Below are 23,480 nucleotides of genomic sequence, written 5' to 3'. Positions count from 1 at the left end.
TCTCTTGACCAGAATAGCTTGAGAAATGGTCTAACCTGAAAAGTGCAGCTCCTGTTACCTACTTTTGTTAAAAATAAGTGTGCTTAACTGTATTTAATTAAAGGCCACTTAAGATGACTCTAAAGGAACTTTTTTTTTTTAAATGAACATGCAGCTAAACCATTAAAATTAAAATGCCTTAATGATGGATTTGTTCTTACAATCATGCAGTTTTTCACCTCACAAGAAGTTAATTGATGAACTGGAGTCATGTGGATTACTCTGATGTTTTTATCAGATGGACTCTCAATTCTGACGGCACCCATTCACTGCAGAGGATCCATTAATGAGAAAGTGATGTAATGCATTTCTTCAAATTTGTTCGAATAAAGATACAAACTACATCCACATCTTGGATGGTCTAAATTTTCAACAAACCTTGATTTTTGTGTGAACTATTCCTTTAGGTATACATTCTTTTAATAATATATAACTTCTGTAATAATAAGTACTCTTTTTAAAAGTATGCTGAAGTATTGCTGAAGTTCACATGGATACAAATCCAAGGCCTGCAAACATTTACTCTGAAAAAAAAAAAAAAATGTTGTTTGGAATTGTGAAGCCATGTTAATAATTGATGCAATACATTTCTGCTTTGCTCTGACACTCCTTTGCTTGTAAAAAGACACCGCTACTTCACTCTCCCACTTCTGCTGAAAGAATGGCTTGTGTTGGTTTTAGCAGGAAGCTGAATGACCACACAGTGAACTGTGAAATGTCTGGATCATGTGTCTGCAAATCCATGCATAAACACAAGCAAACACTTGACTGTCAGAATTGACAGAATTCTCATTTACAGTCATGTAAGTTGTTACTGAGATTCTGACTGAACTCAGCCTTGCAATTAAATATGGATTATAGTGTTGGTTGTTCTTGAATAACAGGGTTTACAGGTTGCATTTACTTAGAAAACATGCATTTATACTTGGAATTCTTCCCGCATGTTTTTTCCCACGCTTAGTCTACATCATTTTCATACTGTGATCTAGAAATATAAAAATAGTTTACAAAATGCATTTTTAGAGCTGTCGAAGTTCACATGTGCATTTACAGGAATAGTCCTCCCCAACCCCACCCCCACATAAGAAAATATAATCATCATTATTTACTGAACATCACTTAATTCTCAATTAATATTTTCTTTCACACAAAAATCATTTTTTACAATATATAATACAAAATTTTGCAAAATAGACACACATTTGTCAATCATTTTGACAGCAATCATTACAATTATTGCATCATTACATTGCTATATAGCAATATACAATAAATATTTTCTAGAAAAAATAAACAAATATGGCATATTAACAAGGTATAAATCAATGTTAATAACTGTAATGGTCTTTGTTTTATCAGCATTTGAGCTGGTCATAACTGTAAGAAACACTAAATTGGAAAATATACCAGAAGCGACAGAACCAGAAAGCTCTGAGAACACGGGGATCCACACCGCAGTGTCTCATATTTCTGTGGAAATGCCGTGGGCAATCAGGCCACGCTGGGAAAGATGCATTCCCGCAATTAAATCGGTACATGCTTAAACTGTCCTGCCGACTCCTCGCTGCATTTCTGAATGCTATCTCACACTCAGCCAGAGAAGGAACCCGTTTGCGGTAACTGCTTGACAGACTGGAGGGGAGGAGGATTGAATTATGTTTCACAAAGTCAGCTTCCAAAAAAACTTCCAACACCAGTGTTATGGATAGATAGGGCTTTTTGTAGCAGAGCTGCTGTCCGACAATCGACTCGTTTAGTTTCACAATATGGCTTTTCAACTGGCAGACCTTGTGTAGTCCTCAGGTGGGCAGCGCTGGAGGTTTCACGGCTTTATGGTCATATCTGTCACAGCAAAAGCTATCATTTTACACAGACCAGAGAAAATAAATGGCCTATTGGATTTAGGTCAAGATCAAACGCTCAACAAACTAAGCTCATTCGCAAACTGTCTGGATAATCCATCAGTTCCTGTCTGAAAGAAGATTCCCAGTCACCTTGAATATTTCTATGTGAATGTCGTCAAAAGAAACCCACTCTCTCTTCCTCTTCTTCAGAACGTTCAAGGCTTTTCTGTGACCACATCTTCATAAAAAAATAAGTTGCAAAATAATCAAAATGCTGAGCCTAAAAAAATAAAATAAAAAAATAGCGAAGGAGAGAGAGGAGAGAGCAAAAGGCTGGTTCAACAGAAGAGCATGGCCTTATAAATCTCTCCTTTTTCCATTGAGGATCGATTGATTTGATAAACGGGGGGAAAATATGGTGGTGCTAGTCACTCCTTCAATTCTGCCTGGTTTCACTGTAAGCGCAGGGAATTTAAGTAGCTCTAGGTGGAGATGGTCTATCTCAGAAAATGCCTTTATTGCATTAAAAAGAAACCTCAGTCACACTTGCTAGCTAAAGGGCTTTGCTGTTTAGCTTAAGGGAGGGGGTGTGATTACTTTACAATGGATGCATTTCGGCCTACATAGTGTTCTTTTGATCTTTGAATTTTAAGAATTTGATATTGAGACTCCACGATGCAACCTTGTTTATTAATGGAACATTGTGTGTAAATGAAGCAAATGTTTACCCCCATGCTCTGTTAAAATTCAATTTATGGTCCCGAACACCATATTATGGTTATTTTGAAACTGACCTGTTAGTTTGCCTTCTAAGTCCTTTTAGATGTCCATTCATTCATTCATTCATTCATTCATTCATTCATTCATTCATTCATTCATTCATTCATAAATAAATACAATTAAGAATTAAATGACAAATTACAATTAAATACAACATTGAAAATGTGACTTAAAATTAAAAAACAACAACAACAACAACAACAACAACAACAACAACAACAATAATAATAATAATAATAATAATAATAATAATAATAATAATAATAATAGTTGTTGTTGTTGTTGTTGTTATTCTTATTATTATTATTATTGTTATATAACAATTAATACATCTATAATTTCTCCGATTAGTTAATTTCCCCCTAAGACATTCAGTGGTGCTTTTAAAACCACAAAGAAAGAGAAATGTTTACTATTACTAAATGCTCAAATATAATGTTGGTAACAGACAGACAGACAGACAGACAGACAGATAGACAGATAGACAGACAGATAGATAGATAGATAGATAGATAGATAGATAGATAGATAGATAGATAGATAGATAGATAGATAGATAGATAGATAGATAGATAGATAGATAGATTGAAGTGAAAACAATAAAAGTAAATAGTAATTTTGCAGTAGCATATATATTACACATTTAAATTATTATTAAATTATTAAACTGCTTTCTGTTCAAGGAGACAATATGGTCTGAGGCAGGGAAAATACTTCTCTTTCATAACAATGATTCCAATTTCTTTTGTTTTGTTAGATTAGCATATATTCTTCAGGCTACCTGTTGTCGGCTGTCATTAAAATCACTATCTAGGCCAGGGAGAGCTGTTTTATCTGCAGGGGTGTGGCACGTCATTTTAATTAAAGCGTGTAGTCTCACACCGGTAAAGGGAGGGGAGCCATAGTGAAGTCCATAATTAAAAATTGATCTGGGGCGCTGCAGGAATGATGAAATCCTGGGAGGGAAGAAGGAGGCAAGAGGAGGTGCGGTTGATCGAAATGCAAACTCAACATTTTGACAGGCTTTAGTTTTAGGTCCAATATAAGGGTATGGATTCCATATCAAGTAAAAATATGGACAGTAATGTACACACTACCACTAACAAGATTGAGGTCTGTAACATATTTTTATTAATACTGAAAGTATCTTATGCTCACAGAAGCTGCGTTGATTGAATATCACAGAAATATTGTGGAAAAAAAAATAGTACAAATGTAAAGTAATTATTTTTTTTTTATGTGAATATATTTTAGAAATACATTTCTGTGATGCAAAGCTGAATTTTCAGCATCATTACTCCAGTCTTCAGTGTAAAACAGTTTAAACTGATTCACGGAAATGAATCAAACTTACTGAATAGCAATGTTTTAAAAGAGGTTTAATCCAAAGACACTCCTAATTTATCTTTACTCTCTAATACATTCCAGACCAGAAATTATAACAAAACTAGTCTAATGACTTTATGTCTAAATATAATAGTCATAGACAATGACAGTCTAATGATGCATTACAATGTTACTTTGCAGTGGGTCTCCATTCTCCAAATGGTCATAACTGTAAGAAACACTGGAAAATATAACCGGAAACAAGACTCATTAAGAGCTGGCGGGTGAAAACTTTTGAACACGTTGAAGATGGCCAAATTTTTCTTAATTTTTTCCATTTACTTCTGCCCTTCGTAAGCAACAAAAGATACTTTTATGCTTTTCCGGAACTCAAATTAAGTACAATTTACCTTGATCTTCAAATTCCAAAAGTTTTCACCCCCCAGCTCTTAATGCATCTTGTTTCCTTCTGGAGCATCAGTGAATATTTGAACCTTTTTTAATAGTTGTGTTTGCATGCCTCAAATGTCCTCAGTCTGAAAAGATGCATCTCAAAATCATAAAGTCACTGCTGGAAAGGGTTCAAATATGCAAAGATGTTGGGAAAACTGAAGAATCTGCAGGACCTTAAAGATTTTTCTGAAGAACGCTGCTCAGTTTAACTGTTCAGAACAAACAAGGGACCCATGCACAACCATCACAAAACAGAAAAACAGTCGTGGATCATCAGGTAACAGCACACAGTATTAAGAACCAAGGGTTCCCAAACTTTTGAATGGGGCTATTTTAATAATGTCAGCAATTGTTTTTTTTTTTTTTTTTTTTTTTTTTTTTTTTATTGTCCTTTGGACTAAATGTAAACATATTTTATGTACAATATTTTACTCGGGACACTACTAAAGAAAAAAAAAAAAAAAAGAAAATAACATGCATTTAGTATGATCTCTCTTATTTTTTGAATATTATTCACATTTTCACAGATTGCGGAAGGGGTGCCCAAACTTCCGAGCCCCACTGTACCGAATTTAACTAACAACTGATTATGAATATCTCATAAACATTGGTCGACAATGGGCCTCATTCATGGAACTTTCAGAAAAATGTATGTAAATTTGAATTCATAAACACTTCATAAACCTCACATTTGATAGTTAAACATGTGGCTCTGCTGTTCTATGAAGGAATAAATACATAAATTAATGTGTACTCTTCTAATTGCTACAGTAAGCTAGTAGCACTATCATTAGCAATGGCAACAGCATAATTGCATTACTAGATCACTGACAAGTCGCTAATCTTCTATGCACAAATACGGTATTTGAAAGGGGATTTTTAAACCAATAGTAATCTAGATTAAGATAGATTAACCTCCTAGATAATGGCCTTTCATCAAAACCAGGCAGTGGTTTCATACTTCCATAGCAGTGTGCAGAGAGTTTGACATGTGAAACTGATGAAATGGTGCAGGTAATGCAGACTTCATGCTCTTTACCACTGCAGGCCAGTGATGCCCTTGCTGGGAGACGTTTAATCAGCTCATCAGTCATTCATGATGAATGAAACATTAGCCATTCTCCGCTTCCCAGTTCACACATTAACCATCTGCTAATCAGGACTGATTGGGCACAACTACTCTTAAGTTCATCTGGGGAAACATGACTGCAATGTATACATTCATCTTCCAGCACAGCCCTGGTCAGTCATTATCAGTATGTGGGCTGCGTTTGTTTGCATGTGCAATCTGGTTAAAACAGTTAAGAAGCCCAGTGGAAACATCCTATGCAGCATTTAGAAAGCAACACATGCTGCAGCTCTGAGAGTTAACATTGACTGTCAATTAACTAAACGAGTGAAGAAAAAAAAATGCAAGGAATTTAATCCCTGTGCATAAACGAGAGAGGTTTGTTCAACCAAAAATGTAAATTTCGTCAATGTCATTAATTATTCACCCACATGTCCATCAAAACCTGCAATAACTTAATTCATCTTCAGAACACAAAATGTGATCTTTTGGATGAAATCCGGGAGCTCTCTGGTCCTCCATAGACAGCAACAGAACTACCAAGTTCAATGTCCAGAAAGGTAGTAAGGACATTGTTAAAATAGGAATACCTCTTTGGATTGAGACTTTAGTCTTTGCAACTTCACAGATCATCTTTATGCACCAAGAGCTCGTAACGCTCCGAAGAGAAAGGAAAAATTGCAATTGCATCATATGACTCCTTTAACAGCCATCCGTCCCTGTGGTGGGTAGTAACTAATTAAAAGTAATAGCATTACCTACTTCACTTCATTTCCAGTTGCATGAGAATACTGTAGCTCGGTTCATTTTAAAATAGTATCTTCAGTCTTGCAGGGAAAAAAAAAGTTTTTATTTTTATTTTTTTCTCACCTAAAAAGCAGCTGTTAATCACATTTTGGATTCAAAATGTTGTTTAGTTATAATACTTACAGGCAGTAAATTATAATAAAATAATATTATATAAATAATATTATATTGTATTATATATTATATTATTGTTTTTCTGGTACAGTTTTGATACTTATTTCATTCAAAACACCCATAAAGTTGATGCAGTCATGTATATGAAACAACTTTTCAACTAAAAATACATCATCCATCCATACATCCATCTGTCTTATTTTCTACATTAGCACCGTGTGATTCACAGTAAACTATGAGGCATGTGCAGAGATAAGCAATATTGCACATGAACATATCCACAACCCTCATGCAACTGACAATCTCACCACCAGTGAATTTCAACGTGTAATTTACTCTATTTGTCTGTCACGCTATATTTAAGACTATCTGGACAGGTTTTCTCTGAGGACTTTGGTAGTGTTTCTCAGGAAATCCCATTTAATCCAGTCATAACCCTAATCCTAATCCTTACACTTCTAATTCACTTTTGATATATTTTGACCTTCTTGAAATGTTTAACTAAAGCTAAATTTAAAGGTCCTATGACATTAAAATTTCACTTTCTGAGGTTTTTTAACATTAATATGAGTTCCCCTATAGCCTGTATATGGTCCCAAAGTTTCTAGAAATTTGAATCGGTGTAAATTGAGATCTTTCTCTGCCTTTGAGAAAATGGAAGCTCAAATGGGCTGATCTTGAATCTCCTCGTTGTGACGTTGCAACGAGAATTGTTACCTCCCCTTTCTCTGCTTTGCCCGCCCAGATATTTACATATAATTCAGCACAGGCGTTACAAACAGACTTTTATGATATGGATTCGACAGCACCGGCACAAACAGTGAGTAACAGTGTTCATGAATGCCTGATCTGTGATCAGTGATTTCTGATGGGTAGCTAATCATTCAAGTTCACACAGACTTTCTTTCTAAAGCGTCTAATACTGTTTATGCATCAGTGAATCAAGCCAGTGACTAAACGATCAACTTCACGTTGTTTCTCTTAGTAGCATGAAATAAATCTGTTATTTAAATTGTGATTTAACTACAGAGAGCGATCAAAGAACGCTCGCTTTTTTCCGGAGCTGTTACACATCGCGAGTATATCTGCACACTTGCCCAAACTGCCGTTACAATGAATGACGCTGTTATGCTGCACAACGGAGCTCTTACTGTATTCATGTGTTTGCTGTTAGCTGTGGTGAAAGCATTTTGTGAGAAAACGTGTTGCAATAATGACGAGATCACTGCATCCACGCGATAAACAGACTCTGTCTACTCAATGATCATCACTGCAGCCTTTCATGTGATGGGAAAAGACCTAACATTTTTTTATATAATCCACACTTCCACGATTCGTTAATCTCGACAGCTGTAATAGTATATATATATATATATATATATATATATATGAGAGGGGTTCCACATGAACGCATTTCGAATGCAACGATGTCAGCCAATCACAACAGTTGTGGTTTACTCGGAGTCTCACAGCAGACACGCCCCTTCACACAGAGCATTCAAGCCAGAGGGCTAATATCAGGATCTAAAAATGCTTTTTATTTCTAAATTTTAAATGTAAAAATCATACTAACAATATAAGTACACCTAAGAGAACATTAAAGAGCATTTAAAGATAAGGAAATGATCCATGTCATGGGACCTTTAAGAGTTGTGCTACCTGTTGCACCTTCAATACAAATTTCAACCTTATTTCTAATACACTAACAGTTGGTGGATCAATAAGAAGATTATGAACTGTTCAGAACAACTACTTTAGAAGTCATTTATGATGCTTATTTGAACAAATTATATACATAATGCTATAATTTTATCACAAATTTAAGTCTTGTGTATTTAATGGGTTTTGAACCGTTCACACATGTCCTATGATAACAAATGTAAATGAATCCTTTATCCTGCGTGTTTATCAGTTTTCAGTGCAAAATGGACGGAAACAGAAAAAATGTTTATATATATATATATATATATATATATATATATATATATATATATATATATATATATATATATATATATATGAACAGCATTTTGGCTGTTAAACAACAAAGTGCCCAGTCTCTGATTTATGAGAAGCTGCTTGTATCCTCTTTTACTATGCGCTACAAGGATAAGCTTATTTTCTGCAGCCCTACACAAGAAATCTTAAGGATTTTTATTTAAGGAACACAGCTGTACTCTTTTCTTCCTCAAAATAAAACACTCAGTGAATAAAAGTATCACCCCCACTAGATGTGCTATAAAGACAAAGCCAGGCTTTGTTGCTCAGAGCATTCTTTTGCCACAATGAAAAATTGCAACTGAATTTAATTTGCGCTCGCTGATAGATGTGAACACTTTCTTCTCAACAGACACCTCTATATGAGCAAAGCCACTTAATCAGTCCTTTCAAACAGATGCTTTTCAATGACAATTAAAGCACATTTGTATTATTCTTCCAGCAGTTTTAATTAATCGCCTGTACACATTAGTTTATGGCTATAATAGCACAAAATGCTAAATTTAGCTAAATATAGCACTGAATATGACTTGGATTACCTAGATAAGATCCTACTTAAATATGAATTCAGTATGTTTTTGTTCACATTTTGCAGAGCTTTCAAACATTAAAACAGTTCAGTCAATCAATCAAAATGTATTTATAAAGCACAATAAAAACAACAGCAGTTTGTACTGTACAAACCTTGCTAAAAAGACAGAAATAAATATAAACAGTTTTAACCACAATGCACTAAAGAGAAGAAAATACAAAAAACACTGATAGTTGACATATACTTATACTCTAAGTATGGTCATAAGCCTTGGAAAAGTGGTGTGTAAGTTTTTAACCATCTGTCCATCCATCCATCCATCCGTCTGTTCATTCATTCATTCATTCATTCATTCATTCATCCAACCCCAAGGCTTTTAAAATTTAAATTTGCAACATTCAAAGTTGCAGGAACTGAATTAAAAATTTAAAGAAATTAATTCATTCCTGAATGATGCACAACCTTAGTAAACATGAACACATTTAACCCTGGTAATGCATTTAACACATTACTAAAGTCCTATTCATTGTATTCATATTCATACTTGCATATGTACAGCAAAGTCTTATAGTCAGTCTTTCATTTAGGGAATAAAAATGCCTAAAGAAGTGTATTCTGGTTTTTGTCCCCTCCAACTGTCCTCTAGTGTGAAAAGAAACAGGAACCTATTTTGATATGTCTGTCTCTATCTGTCTGGTCATTTGGAGAGGGTATTCAATGTGCTACTCTGCGCTGTCAGTGGTACATTGACTTCTTGTGGCATCCTGTCAGAAAGAAGTCTGGCCAGTATCTTTACTGATAATATAACACAAGTGTCTTTCCAGGTCCAGCATGGCCTGGATTTATAGTTGTTTGTGTACAGTTAATGTATTAACCCTTTATAACATAGTTTTTAATAGAGAAATAGAGTATAATCTGTATGCATGCCCTAAAAAAAAAAAAAAAAAAAACTGTTGACACGCTACCTTAGTCAGAAGAAACAGCATTATGGAGATTTGGTTAAAAGGTCACAAGAGAAAAGAAAAAGCTTAAGCAAAAGTGACTGGATGCCTGTTTTAGAAGCAGTCGCTGTGCTTTAATGTGCAAGAGGTTTAGCAAGATGAAATTCTCCTTGGAATGACCCAGTTTCTCAGAGTTTTACACTGTGATTCACTTTTAAAGTGATAGTTCAGCCAAAAGTGAAAATTATGCTATTTACTCATCTTCATTTATATTATTATTACACTGGCAGATTATAACAAACTTATATTATATTATAATAACAAATTTATATTAGATTATAATAAACTACTAATAATTAATAAATAGATAAATAAACAACTAATAAATAAACTGTATTTTTGTGTGGTCCTTTACACAACACCATGTTATAACCTTATTCACTTTTATTATAGTGCATGGTTTGTAAAACATTTTGATGTTTGCACCACCTAACCAGCTTAATAAGTATAGTATGGCTTCTCTGACATAGTAAACGTGCTTGTTAGCTCACCTGATATTGCATTCCATTTGAGATAAGCAGTGCTTGAGTAAAAGTTCTGTGAAACAATTTATTTATTATTATTATTATATATATTTTTTTTGTGTATGTGTTTGTTTGTGTGTGCTAAACATAAGAAAGAAAAGCATACAGTACAGGCTTTGAAAGAGATGAGAGCAAATACTGTACCTAATGACAGAATTGTCACTATTGGGGGAACTGAATTATATATATATATATATATATATATATATATATATATATATATATATATATATATATATATATATATATATATATATATATATATGTGTGTGTGTGTGTGTGTGTGTGTGTGTTGGTTTTTGTGGTTTACAAGGACTTTTGACCTGAATACGCACCAGCATTACAGGGACATTTGGGTTTATGAGGACAGGGCCCATGTCCTTATAATTCCGACAGTGTAGATGCCTTTCTCTATGTCCCAGAAGCTCCCTCTCAAAGTTTCGCGCCATGTCCTAATATACCACAAAAATCTGAAATTTTACTATACACTGTGTATCCTCTGAGCTCGGGAGTGCGCCCCTGCAGCCCGGCCCCGGTACTGCATCCGCGTCATCGAAAATTTGCATATTTTACACTTGTGTAAGTTTGGAGGCCGCTGATTGGCTAGATCGGCATCGGAAGGCGGGAAAACAAAATGGCGGCGGTGGGCGGGGCTACATTCTGCCGCTAATAGCGCCGTACAAGTAAGTTAATGCAGTTTGGTAATTATTTAAACATTTTTTGTAATAATTTATCGATTGTATTTAATTATATAAATGCATACTGATCGTGCAATTAAACATGTTCCTTAAATATCATCATATAAAGTATGAATGTGACATCAAAGCTGTAATTACTCGGTTTAATATCTGTAAATTAATGTAACGCTATTAATGTAACGTTTCATAGATGGTTATTTAAATATATAATTATTATTATTATTATTATTATTATTATTATTATTATTATAAATCCCGTGTACACGTGCTTTAATCAGCGAGGCAAGTGTGACTGTTTGTAACTTCCTGTTTGGACCGGACACAATCTGTGCACCTGAAGCGAAGACATCTGTGGTGTGAAGCTGTTGGAAACAACTATTATATGAAAGGTTAGTAATACTGCTGTTAAACCGTTTCTCTGAGAGCTTGTGGCTCAGTTTGGCTTGTTCGTGAGTGTCTTCAGTGCTCTTTAGAAAGCAGCTAGCGCGTGATGCTAATGGCACTAGCGTGATTACTGTAAGTCTCATCTATAAAGAGTAACATCAGACGAGACTCAGCAGTGCTTGTCAGTTTACATTCTTTTCGTTCACAGTATAACTGTAAAAGTAATAGAACAGTCTAGCCATCATAATAATCTGTTGTCATGGCTACAGTCTGAAGGGGAGGGGCAGTTCTGTTTACTATTATTACTGTTCAGCTTGGTTTAATTAATAAACTCAGAGATGTGCTCTTTTCACTTCCCAATATGTACTGTATATAATAGTTAAAGTCACCTTTATTTGTAGTGTGCTTTGTAGAATGCATATTGTGTCAAAGCACTTTTACAAAGATAACCAGTCAAAATAGTATATTCAGCATATGCTCAGAATACATCATATTCCACATATATTCTGTCCAACAGTTCTTATTGTTATTAAAGCAGACACATAGGATGGCTGAAGGTGTGAGGCGAAGGAGAAAGCTGAAGCCCGTGGAGGAGGCCATACAGTTTTCACTTGAACAGAAAGACAAGAATGGACTCGAGGGCAGGTTCATCAGTCATCTTAAAGGTGAGGTAAATTAATTGATTGAGCCAAATTAAAGGTATAGTTCACCCAAAAGTGAAGATTTTGTCATCATATAGTCACCATTAGGTTGTCTCAGTCCTGTATATCTTTTGTTGGGCAAAATAAGACATGACTAACCATTTGATGGTTTGTAAATGATGACAGAATTTTCTTTCTATGCATTTAAAGTGACTCGTGTACTAAATCTGTCTCCGGTTGATGACGTGTGGTTCTCGTGATGGTTTCACCTCTCTGTTGTTGTTTAGGGAGGGGTGTGTTCAGCTGTACTGACTTTGAGAAAGGAGATTTCCTGCTGGAATACAGAGGAGACCTCATCAGCAAAGAAGAATGTGAGCGGAGGCAAAGAATATATCACGATGCACTTAAAGTTTTCATGTTTGAGTTTCGCTACAATGGAAAACTCCTCTGGTATGTACACGTGTTTGATCTACATGTTAATTGGTAATTAATTTACATGATTCAAAATGTGTCAGTGGAAATGTCAATGATTAGAGGTCATATTTTGCTATAATTATCAGTCATGTGTTTTCAAAGCTTGGTGATGAGTGTTAAATGATTGGTGATCACAGAATATGACATCTGCTGGTCCTAAGGTTTCAGTGCTGATATTGTCTGTCTCTTGTTTAGTGTCGATGCAGCCCGAGATGACGGTTCTCTTGGGCGGCTTGTAAACGATGACCATATTAACCCAAACAGCAGGATGAAGACGATTCGTGTGGATGGAAAACCTCACTTATGTTTATTTGCCACAAGGAGCATCTGTCCTGGTGAAGAGATCACATATGATTATGGTGATTTTGAGTGGCCATGGAGATGCACGGTACTGACACCTCTATACTGTCCATTCTGACTTATTGGATTATAGTAAAGTAAAGGTATTAAACATCAGTTGTAACCTAAGTTAATGTTAGTAACTTTTTATTTTTTACATTACATGCATGTACATTCCAGTATGTCAGGATGTGTGTATGTTTACACCTGTTTCATGAGGACCATCATAAGAACATAGTCTTAACATGGTCTTGATGTCACATTGTGTGTGTTTACACCTGTGTTACGAGGACCCTGTTTTATGAGGACCGTCATAAGAACATAGTCTTGACATAGTCTTGATGTCACATTGTGTGTGTGTTTACACCTGTGTTACGAGGACCCTGTTTTATGAGGACCATCATAAGAACATAGTCTTGTGTGTGTGTGTGTTTACACCTGTGTTACGAGGACCCTGTTTTATGAGGACCGTCATAAGAACATAGTCTTGTGTGTGTGTGTGTTTACACCTGTGTTACGAGGACCCTGTTTTATGAGGACCGTCATAAGAACATAGTCTTGTGTGTGTGTGTGTTTACACCTGTGTTACGAGGACCCTGTTTTATGAGGACCGTCATAAGAACATAGTCTTGATGTCACATTGTGTGTGTGTTTACACCTGTGTTACGAGGACCCTGTTTTATGAGGACCATCATAAGAACTTGGTCTTGACTGTACTGAAGAGTCCCAGTCAAGTCAAGACTTTTTTCTAAGAGAGAATGTAATCTGTTCCATTCTTTTAAGGACAAACACAATTATTTCAAGAACTTCTTGGATACCTTTATAGCTGCTGTGCCTTGTTCAGAGTTCTTTAGGTCCTTTAGACACTGATTCTACTCAGTTATCATTTAAAAATATGTGGTGATTAAATAAAACTGACTTTTTACCAACTCCTATTGCAAGATACTTAATCTAAATATAACAATTAGACATTTTCAATATCATATGGCCACAATGGGATGTGAATGATCCATATTTAGCCTAATATTTCACGTCCACGCAGCCCAATGTCATGGTGATAACTAGGGTCTTCAAATACCAGGCTTTTGTCAAACAAACGACACACTGAGATTCTTCGGTCAAACATCAAGACCATGTTCTTATGATGGTCCTCATAAAACCTGGTCCTCATAACACGGGTCTAAACACACACACAATGTGACATCAAGACTATGTCAAGACTATGTTCTTATGACGGTCCTCATAAAACAGGGTCCTTGTAACACAGGTGTAAACACACACACACACCACCTGAAATACTGGAATATATATATATATATATATATATATATATATATATATATATATATATATATATATATATATATATATATATATATATATATAAATAAGCATGTAAGGTAATACATACAAAATCATGAACATTAACTTGGGTAACACTTGAAAATTGAAATATTGATCTGAAATATTGTAATCTTACTTTTAATTCACATTGATAAAATATAAGCAAGATTATAAAATTTGTTTTATATCAGTATTTTATGTGCTCATTTATTGTCACAGATGACTAATTTGATGTTCTTTTCTAGACTCTTAGTGTGGTTGAACCGTCCACACTTGAAGTCAACACTCTGTCCGAGTCAGAAGACACAGACGTAGAGAAGGTACTGCAATTGATTGAGTGATTTTATTTTATTGTTATTTTATTGTTTTAATTTATTATTTTATTATATTTTTTGATTTATTTACAGTTGTGTTCAAAATTATTCAACCCCCTTGACTTGCAAGACAATTTGCTGTGGAGGATAACATTTTATGAAATCAATTTAACGAAGGCATCAGTAAAGTATTAGAGAACGTTTGTTAATACACTTTTGAGTGATTCTGAGAATGGAAAATTGATGAATCATGATAAAATTCGAATTGGCTCTAAACATTCATGTTCAAAATTATTCAACCCCCTTTGTGCAGAATCTTTTATTCTTTAAAATCACCAATAAACACTGTCTGTAAGTGTTTAGAAGCTTCTGTCACCTCTCTACTACAGTTTGGCCCATTCCACACCTGAAAAAGCTTTCAGATCACTGATAATCTTTGGTTTTCACATTGCCACTGCTTTCTTCAAATTCAACCAGATATTTGAAATGAGAATTAAGCCTGGAGACTGAACAGGTCACTCAAGAACATTCTATGACTGATCCCTGAACCAAGCAGAAGTAGATTTGGATGTGTACTCTGGGATGACTGTCCTGAAGGAAAGTCCATTGATCATCAGCTTCAGTTTTTGCACCAAAGGCATCACAATTCTTGTCAAAATGGCCTGACACTTTAAAGAATCCATGATGTCCTTCATACAGTCATGATTTCCACTTCCTTCTACAGTAAAGAAACCCCATAACAGGACTGATCCACCTCCAAGTTTGACGATATAGATGGTGTTCTTCTGCTTATGAGTTTTGCCTGTTTTGCAGCAGACATACTGCTGATCCATGGGTCCAAAAAGTTCCAGTTTGGTCACATCCCTCCATAAAACATTCCTCATAAGCTCCACAAGTCTACACAAATGAACTTTAGTTAGTTCAAGTCTGCCTTTTGTTCTTCTTGATCAAGAGTGGTATTCATCAAGATGTCTCAACATAAAGGCCATACTTGTCTAGTGTTCTTCTACACACCGCTTTGAAATGGGTTTCCTCCATTCATTGGGTCATCTTGCAAGTCTTTGGCTGTACATTGCAGATTTTTCTCAGTTGCTCTGATTAAACATTTTATGATATTGTGCTTTTTCTTCCACAACCTCAAAGGTTTTCTGGTAAAACACACTTTAAGCTAAGAAATAAGGCTGAGAGCTGTGTCTCTAGGAACTTTCAATGTCTTGGAAATCTTCATATAGCCTTAGCCTTTCTAAAGTAATACAATATTTCTTCAATTTTGCTTTTGTGAGATCTCTTTTGATATTTTTGCTACTTAACTTCAACACATGCATTGGCTAACTGTATGTGTAACGGCTCAAGCTAATTCTGTTTTTAATAGAGTTTCTAAAAGCTTAATTGTGTTTTGAGACTGTTACATTCCCCACCATGCAAATAAGTGATTTAAAAACAGCAATGTTGAATAGGGGTTGAATAATTATGACATAGCAGTATTATTAAAAAAATCTTATAACTCAAATGTATTACATTATATATTGACAATATCACTTTTAATATTCAAGTGAACTGTTATAGATGCAAGTTTTATTATATCCTGGATCTTCAGAAAAGCTTGTATTTGTAAAGTACTGCAGTCTCTAGGTGGTTGAATAATTTTGAACACAACTGTATTTATTTATTTTGCTTTGGTAACTCATTATAACATAATTATTTTATTTTAATTTAATTTTTTGATTTCATGTTTTCAGCTGAAAGTTGTCAGTGATCAGTCAGAGTTGGACTCCAGTATCTGTGCAGCCTCTGAAGGACTGGAAAAGGTAATTCATTATCAATTTGTACAGTCCCTGAATCCTTTGTCTGCAGTAGAATGTTTATTTATTTTTTATTTCTGTTTCCTTAATTTCAGGTGACTCTGAAGAAGGACCAGTTACTATTGGATGATCAGGACTGTGTTGAGAAGGTAATTAAATGTGCATTGCAAATTTTATGAAATGTTAGATTGATGTTGCAAGAAATCATCTCTACATAAGTCTTGCTTTTTTTCATTGTTTTCAGATGTCACCTGTCAAAGAGCATGTGTTGAATGAGGAGCAGAGCTTTTGTGCCCCAGTTGAAGGAGTTAAGGAGGTATTCACATGTTTCGGATGAACTGTTATTTCAGTGCAACAGTGATTGCTCTGAAGTCCATGTCTGCATGAACTGTACACTTTGCTGTTACTAAATGCATGTATTTAGTGACCTGTTTTCACTTTCAGTAATATTAGTCGATGTCTGAATCAGGGGTGTCCAGACTCGGTCCTGGAGGGCCAGTGTCCTGCAGAGTTTACACCGGCCCTCCAGGACCGCTCTAAATGTAGATTTGTAGTAATATATTGACCAGTACCTTTTAAGGTCTGTAACGTAAATGTTTTTAATGATTGTAAGTGATCTTATTAACTAAATGACCACAACTTCCCTGTCATTAAAAATACATTAAATTATTATTGAAAGACAATGCAGCTCGTAATGTAGTATCACATGTATGTTTTAGAATCTTTCTTTGTTGCTTTAATTTAACACTCACTGATGTTTTTTTCTTCACAGGTCTGCAGACATGTTGTGGTCACTTCAGCAATATCAAGCATGGATAAATGTGCTGAATGTGTGGGACCTGTTGCAGCTCTCAAGTGGATTGGCCTGAGATGTAAATGTTAGTATGGTGATTTGTACTCTATACATCATGACATTTCTATTTTTATCATTTTAGTATCACTAATCAACGTTATGAAGTCAGTTCAAAATGGTATAACTGTTGAGTTTGGCAGTAGGAGAGAAGGAGATTTCAGACCATTGCTAATGCACAGATATGTAATACCATTAATAATAATAGGAGTGTTACATTGTTTTCACCTTATTCTACGTTTAGGCATAGAATCTCGTGTTAGCGGTTGAACGTGTCCTGACATGTGACATTTCTTTTATAGTGTGCTCCAGTTTTTGGCATAAGTCCTGCTATCTGAAGTTTCATGAATGGGATGGAAGACGGTCATCGTGTGTAAGAAAATATTTGATTTGATACATTTGTTCCATATTTTTGAGTTATCGGTGCTGTAAATTAATCATAAATATTTTGACAATAGGAAGTAAGTTCAGAGGAAGATGAGCTGTCAGATGAGGATTACATACCTCAGTCAGAGTCAGACCATCAGTCAGACAGTTCAGATGAGTTGACAACAAGACCAGCACGTTACGACCAAGCTAAACTCTTAGATATACAGGAAGCTGCGTCATCTAAGTTTAGTGAACATCTGAGATCAGATGTAACTACCCTGAATGTGTCTAAGGGCAAAGGAAAAGGAGTCCTGAAGGTCATGGAAGCAGCAAGTGTGTATGATGAGTCTGATTTAATGTGTCATGAGGAGCAGTTTACTGATTTTGAGACAGACAGTGAATCAGACTTTCCCAGAAAGCAAGGCTCAGTGGTATGCAGGTCAACAGATGTGCTTATGTCATCACCTCAATCACACAATAGTAAGCTTTTGAATTCAAAAAGCACAGTAACATTGAGAGAAGAGAGGGAACGCAGCATGGCTGGAGGTGATCATTGTGTGCAGTCACCAAAAATCTCCTGTTCAGCAAATAGGAAGAATTATTGTTACATCTGTGGCAAACCTCAGTCCAAGTTAGCGCGCCATTTGAAAACTCATATGGCTGAAGTTGAAGTTGTTCAGGCTTTGTCACTCCCAGTTCACTCAAAGGAACGTAAAGCAATGCTGCAAAAGCTCAGGAACAAGGGCAACTTTCAGCATAACACTGATGTTTTACAGTCTGGAGAGGGGGCTCTTAAAATAAAACGAGCACCAAAAAGAAAGTGTGATTCAAAGCAGTTTTTGCATTGCATGTACTGCAAAGGGTTGTTTGTACGGAGAGATCTGTGGCGTCATTTAAAAAGATGTCCCTCAAAACCAGCAGCTGACAGTGAAGAGCAAGGGAGGAGGAGAGTCTTGGGCCTGGCATCTATGGCAGAGTCTTCATTCAGTCAGCACATATCACAAGGAGTTTGGAAACTCTTAGGTGTGATGAAGCAGGATGACATTTCCGCTGTGGTCAAAAATGACCTGAGTATTCTTCAGCTTGCACAGTCGTTTTTTAACAAACATGGTCATGACCCTACCAAATTTGAGTATATTCGACAAAAACTCCGTGAAGTTGGAAGATTGTTGCTGACTTTGCGTAGACAGTTTTCTGTGTACAGTCTTGAAGAAGCTCTGAAACCTGCCAATTTTCATAGACTTATTCGAGCGGTTCAAATGGTGTCTGGCTATGATGATGAGCGCCACTGCTACCAAAGCCCAAGCCTTGCCCTGAAACTGGGGCATTCGTTGAATAAGATTTGTGAAATCATTCAGTGCCGAGCACTGATGTCTGAAGACAAGGAATTGATCTCATCAACAGAGACCTTCAAAAAGCTCTACTCCTCAAAGTGGTCTGAGATGATCTCACACACTGCTTTGGTGACACTGAATGAGGCCAAATTTAACAAGCCATCAACACTTCCCTTCACCCAGGATGTCCAGTCTCTTCATCAGCTCCTTGAGAAGACTGCAGATACTGCTTTTCATAAACTACAAGAGACTGCATCTCCTCAAAGCTATGCGGAACTGGCCAAAGCAACCCTCACCAGAATCATTGTTTTCAACCGCAGACGTGCAGGAGAGGTCTCTAAAATGCCGCTGAAGGCTTTCAATGAAAGGGACGGCACTTCTCTCCATGAAGATGTAGCGATGGGCCTGAGCAAGTTTGAGCAGAAACTCTGCAGCCATTTCAGTCGAGTTGAGATCAGGGGGAAGAGGGGAAGAAAGGTTGCGGTTCTTCTCTCTCCTGATATGGTCGATGCCCTGATGCTACTGGTCAGCAGGAGAGGTACATGTGGAGTGCTAGACACTAATACTTTCTTGTTTGCTCGGCCAAACTGCCAGAGTTACTACAGAGGCCAGGACTCTCTGAGGGTATATGCAAGGGAATGTGGAGCTCAAAATCCAGAATTTCTCAGATCCACTCATCTTCGCAAGCACGTGGCTACACTCTCTCAAATCCTAAACCTGAAAAACAACGAGTTAGATCAGGTTGCTGATTTCTTAGGGCATGACATCCGTGTCCACCGTGACTATTACAGACTGCCAGAAGCCACTACTCAGCTTGCTAAAATATCAAAGCTACTGTTAGCCATGGAAAAGGGCTGCCTTCCTAATCTTCAAGGCAAATCCCTTGATGACATTGAGATTGAAGGTACGTCCATCCTAGCATGTTTAGCACAGCGGGTCTTTTAAACTCACAGGGAGGTTTAAGAAAAGTAATCTCTGAAATATGTCTTGTGTTCGTTGTCATTAGGAATGGTTTATAAATGGTGTGTGATTGTGTTATTTCACTTCTGAATGCAGATGTTTTTCATGTTCTGAGTTTTATTTTTCATTGAAGATGAGATCATCATGACGGATTCTGATGACAGTGATCCTGAAGAAAGTGAATCTGATGATGAGGCTCTTGCTGGAGCTGCGGGAAACTCCAGTAATGCTGGTATGTGTCAGCTAAGTTTTTTTTATTTTTAAATCATCAAAGTCAAAAATTATATTGGGTAACACTTTATTTTAGGGTCTCTAAACTACAGTGGTTTGAGTGTTGGCCCCCTTCCTGATTTCTTATTTTTTTGCATGTTTGTCACACTAATGTTTCAGATTATCAAACAAATTTAAATATTAGTCAAAGGTAACAAATTTAAAAGTAAACACATGCAGTTTTTAAATGAAGGTTTTTATTATTAAGGGAAAACAAGATCCAAAACTACATTGCCCTTTGTTCAGAAGTGCCCCCCCCCCACCTTTGAAACTGGTTTATCACACCTGAGTTCAGTTTCTCCAGCCACACCTCTTCACAGTTAAGAAATCTCTTAAATAGGACCTGTCTGATAAAAAGTGAAGTAGACCAAATGATCCTCAAAAAACTAGACATCATGTCGACATTCAAAAATATGCAGACACAAATGATAAAGAAAGTAATTGAGATCTATCAATCTGGAAAAGGTTATACAGTTTTGGGACTCCAATGAACCACAGTGAGAGCCATTTTTTCACAAACTAAAAAAAGTAAAAAGTTTATTTGATTAGTGTTTTTTTACGATACAAAATAATTGCCAAAGCAACTTCACATAAAATTAAGTTTCTACACTATTTAGTAGTAGCTTATAAGTGGTGACTGTCAGTTTATGTGCATATGACAGGAATCAGACATAATCAACCAGACGATGAAAACTATTAACAGCAATTATAATGTGATTGCATAGTAAGCAGCAATATTTGTTAGTTCTGTATGTTGGTTCAGTGTTAACATCATCTGAGTTCCTCTGAGGGGTCAGCATCATCTCTTCTCAGGTGTTCTGGATCCAGACTGGTGCTTGTGTAAATCCTAGTTACCACAGGATGTCAATCCCAGCAGAAACAGAGAAACAAATTGAGGCATCATTAGCATAGCTTGCTGTTCCAACCAAGTACAATTAATTAGTTTAACCCGAGCTAAATTTGATCAGATACAACTGCAGTCACAAATTATGAGATGCATTATTGCTAATTGAAAAATATGTTTTTAATCTAGATTTAAACAGAGAGAGTGTGTCTGAACCCCGAACATTATCAGGAAGGCTATTCCAGAGTTTGGGAGCCAAATGTGAGAAAGCTCTACCTCCTTTAGTGGACTTTGCTATCCTAGGAACGACCAAAAGTCCAGCGTTTTGGTGACCTTAGGGAGCGTGATGGGTTGTAACGTGGTAGAAGGCTAGTTAGGTACGCAGGAGCTAAACCATTTAGGGCCTTATAGGTAAGTAATGATAATTTGTAACTGATACGGAACTTAATAGGTAGCCAGTGCAGAGACTGTAAAATTGGGGTAATATGATCATATTTTCTTGACCTCGTAAGGACTCTAGCTGCTGTATATGGTGGTGGTAGTGTCATGGTCTGCTTCTGGACCTGGAAAACTTACTGTGATAAATGGAGAAATCTGCTGTTTACCAAAAAAATCCTGAAGGAGAATATCTGGCCATCTGTTGTGACCTCAAGCTCAAGCAAACTTGGGTTCTGCAGCAGGATAATGATCCAAAACACACCAGCAAGTCCACCTCTGAATGGCTGAAGAAAAACAAAATGTAAGAGTGGCCTGGTCAAAGTCCTGACCTGAATCCTATTGAGATGCTGTGGCGTGACTTTAAAAAGTTGTCCATGCTTGAAAACCCTCCAATGTGGCTGAATTACAATTCTGCTTAGATGAGTGGACCAAAATTCATCCACAGCGCTGTAACAGACTTTACATATAATTGGAAGTTATCGCAAACACTTGATTGCAGTTGTTGCTGCTAAGGGTAGCCAAACCGATTATTAGGTGTAGGGGCAAACATTTTTCACACAGGGTAATGTAGTTTTGGTTTTTGTTTTCCCTTAATAATAAAAACCTTCATTTAAAAAACTGCATGTTGTGTTCATTGGTTTTCTTTGACTTATATTTACATTTGTTTGATGATCCGAAACATTAAAGTGTGATAAACATGCAAAAAATAAGGAACCAACACTTTTCACACCGCTGTAGTTTCTTATTAGTGTGCGTAGTAGTAGTAGTAGTAGTAGTAGTAGTAGTGGTGGTGGTAGTAGTAGTAAGCACTTATTAATAGCTTATTTTACATGACCTTATTCTACATCCCTAATCCTACCCAATACCTTAATGTAACAACTATCTTATTTACTTTTAATAAGCAGAAAATTAGGAATTTGAGGGAAAAGTTGTAGTTAATAGTGTTCCCTATTATAAGTGTTACCTTGTATTATATTAGTCCAGCATTTATAACAGGATATTACTAAAATATATATATATTATTTATTTAATTTTTTTTTATTTTTTTTTTTAATGACTGATTGTCTGCAGGTGTTCAGAAGATGCCCATTGAGAGCACCACTTGAACTTCCTGAAGGTACCAGAGGTTTAAATTGCAATGGCACCATCAATGTTGCAAAGCACATGAGCTCTCGTAGAGTTAGAACTCACTAAAGTGTGTATTCTTCTGTACAGAGAGTGAGAGTGAGGCAGAAACTGAAAACCCACGGAGAGGGCAGAAGGTGTCCTGGTCAAACGCTGAAGTTACAGCTGTAATGAAACATTTTAAGGGCCACATAGCTAAAGGAAAACTGGCCACACTGACTGAATGCCAGCAGTGTAAATCTGCTGAGGATCCTGTTTTGGTGAGACGCAGTGCACAGAACATAAGGGATTTTGTAAGAAATCGAGGAATTAGCTTAAAAAGGAAAACCCAAAGCAAGTGATGTTACAGTACATTTTGTGTGTTCTTGATGCCATTCAATTAACATTAGCACTTTGGCTGTTGTTTTTATTTCCCATAGTGCAATACTGTTATGCCAGCAGTTCATACGAATATCTCCTTGTAGAAATCGAGGTTGACTGTTAGTTTGTCAAAAATTACAAAATTGTGTCAATTTCTCATTGATTTTTGGATGACCTGTCCCTTAAAGAGAATTTAACTTCCAGAATGAAAACTGTCATCATGTACTAACCCTCCACTTGATCCAGACCTGCATCAGTTTCTTTCTTCTGTTGAACACAAAACAAGATCTGTTAGTATCTGAACAGTTAATGGGCATCATTGACTTTCATAGTATTTTTTTTTTTTTCTTCGTACTATAGAAGTTAACGGTGCCCATCAACTGTTCATAAACTAACAGATCTTGTTTTGTGTTCAACAGAAGAAAGAAACTGATGCAGGCTGGATCA

The 23,480-nt window shown here is 36.1% G+C and overlaps 1 protein-coding gene across 6 annotated transcripts; it reads left to right on the top strand.

Annotated features, from left to right (window-relative positions):
• The first annotated feature begins 10,763 nt into the window (after window positions 1-10,763).
• LOC113058726 (SET domain-containing protein 5-like) lies at window positions 10,764-23,303 on the top strand. Of its 6 annotated transcripts, none has more exons than XR_003278025.1 (14): window positions 10,764-11,170; window positions 11,464-11,574; window positions 12,108-12,234; window positions 12,498-12,660; window positions 12,880-13,072; window positions 14,613-14,687; window positions 16,421-16,489; window positions 16,579-16,632; window positions 16,728-16,799; window positions 17,256-17,361; window positions 17,636-17,706; window positions 17,792-20,228; window positions 22,620-22,665; window positions 22,764-23,303. XR_003278025.1 is itself a non-coding variant. In XM_026226896.1 (12 exons), exons 3-12 carry the CDS (start codon window positions 12,117-12,119, stop codon window positions 19,979-19,981), a joined length of 3,111 nt encoding a protein of 1,036 aa, XP_026082681.1. In that variant the 5' UTR covers window positions 10,764-11,170; window positions 11,464-11,574; window positions 12,105-12,116; the 3' UTR covers window positions 19,982-20,351. The 6 variants fall into 6 exon arrangements, 2 of the variants coding, with proteins under 2 accessions (XP_026082681.1, XP_026082682.1); XR_003278023.1 differs by having other exon boundaries at window positions 12,105-12,234; XR_003278026.1 differs by having other exon boundaries at window positions 12,105-12,234; window positions 20,130-20,228; window positions 22,764-23,300.
• Window positions 23,304-23,480: the final 177 nt, after the last annotated feature.

Source organism: Carassius auratus, chromosome 40 (assembly GCF_003368295.1).
Source record: "Carassius auratus strain Wakin chromosome 40, ASM336829v1, whole genome shotgun sequence".
NCBI lineage: Eukaryota > Metazoa > Chordata > Actinopteri > Cypriniformes > Cyprinidae > Carassius > Carassius auratus.
Note: the sequence above shows the minus strand (reverse complement) of the source record. Positions and strands in the feature narration are given on the sequence as shown.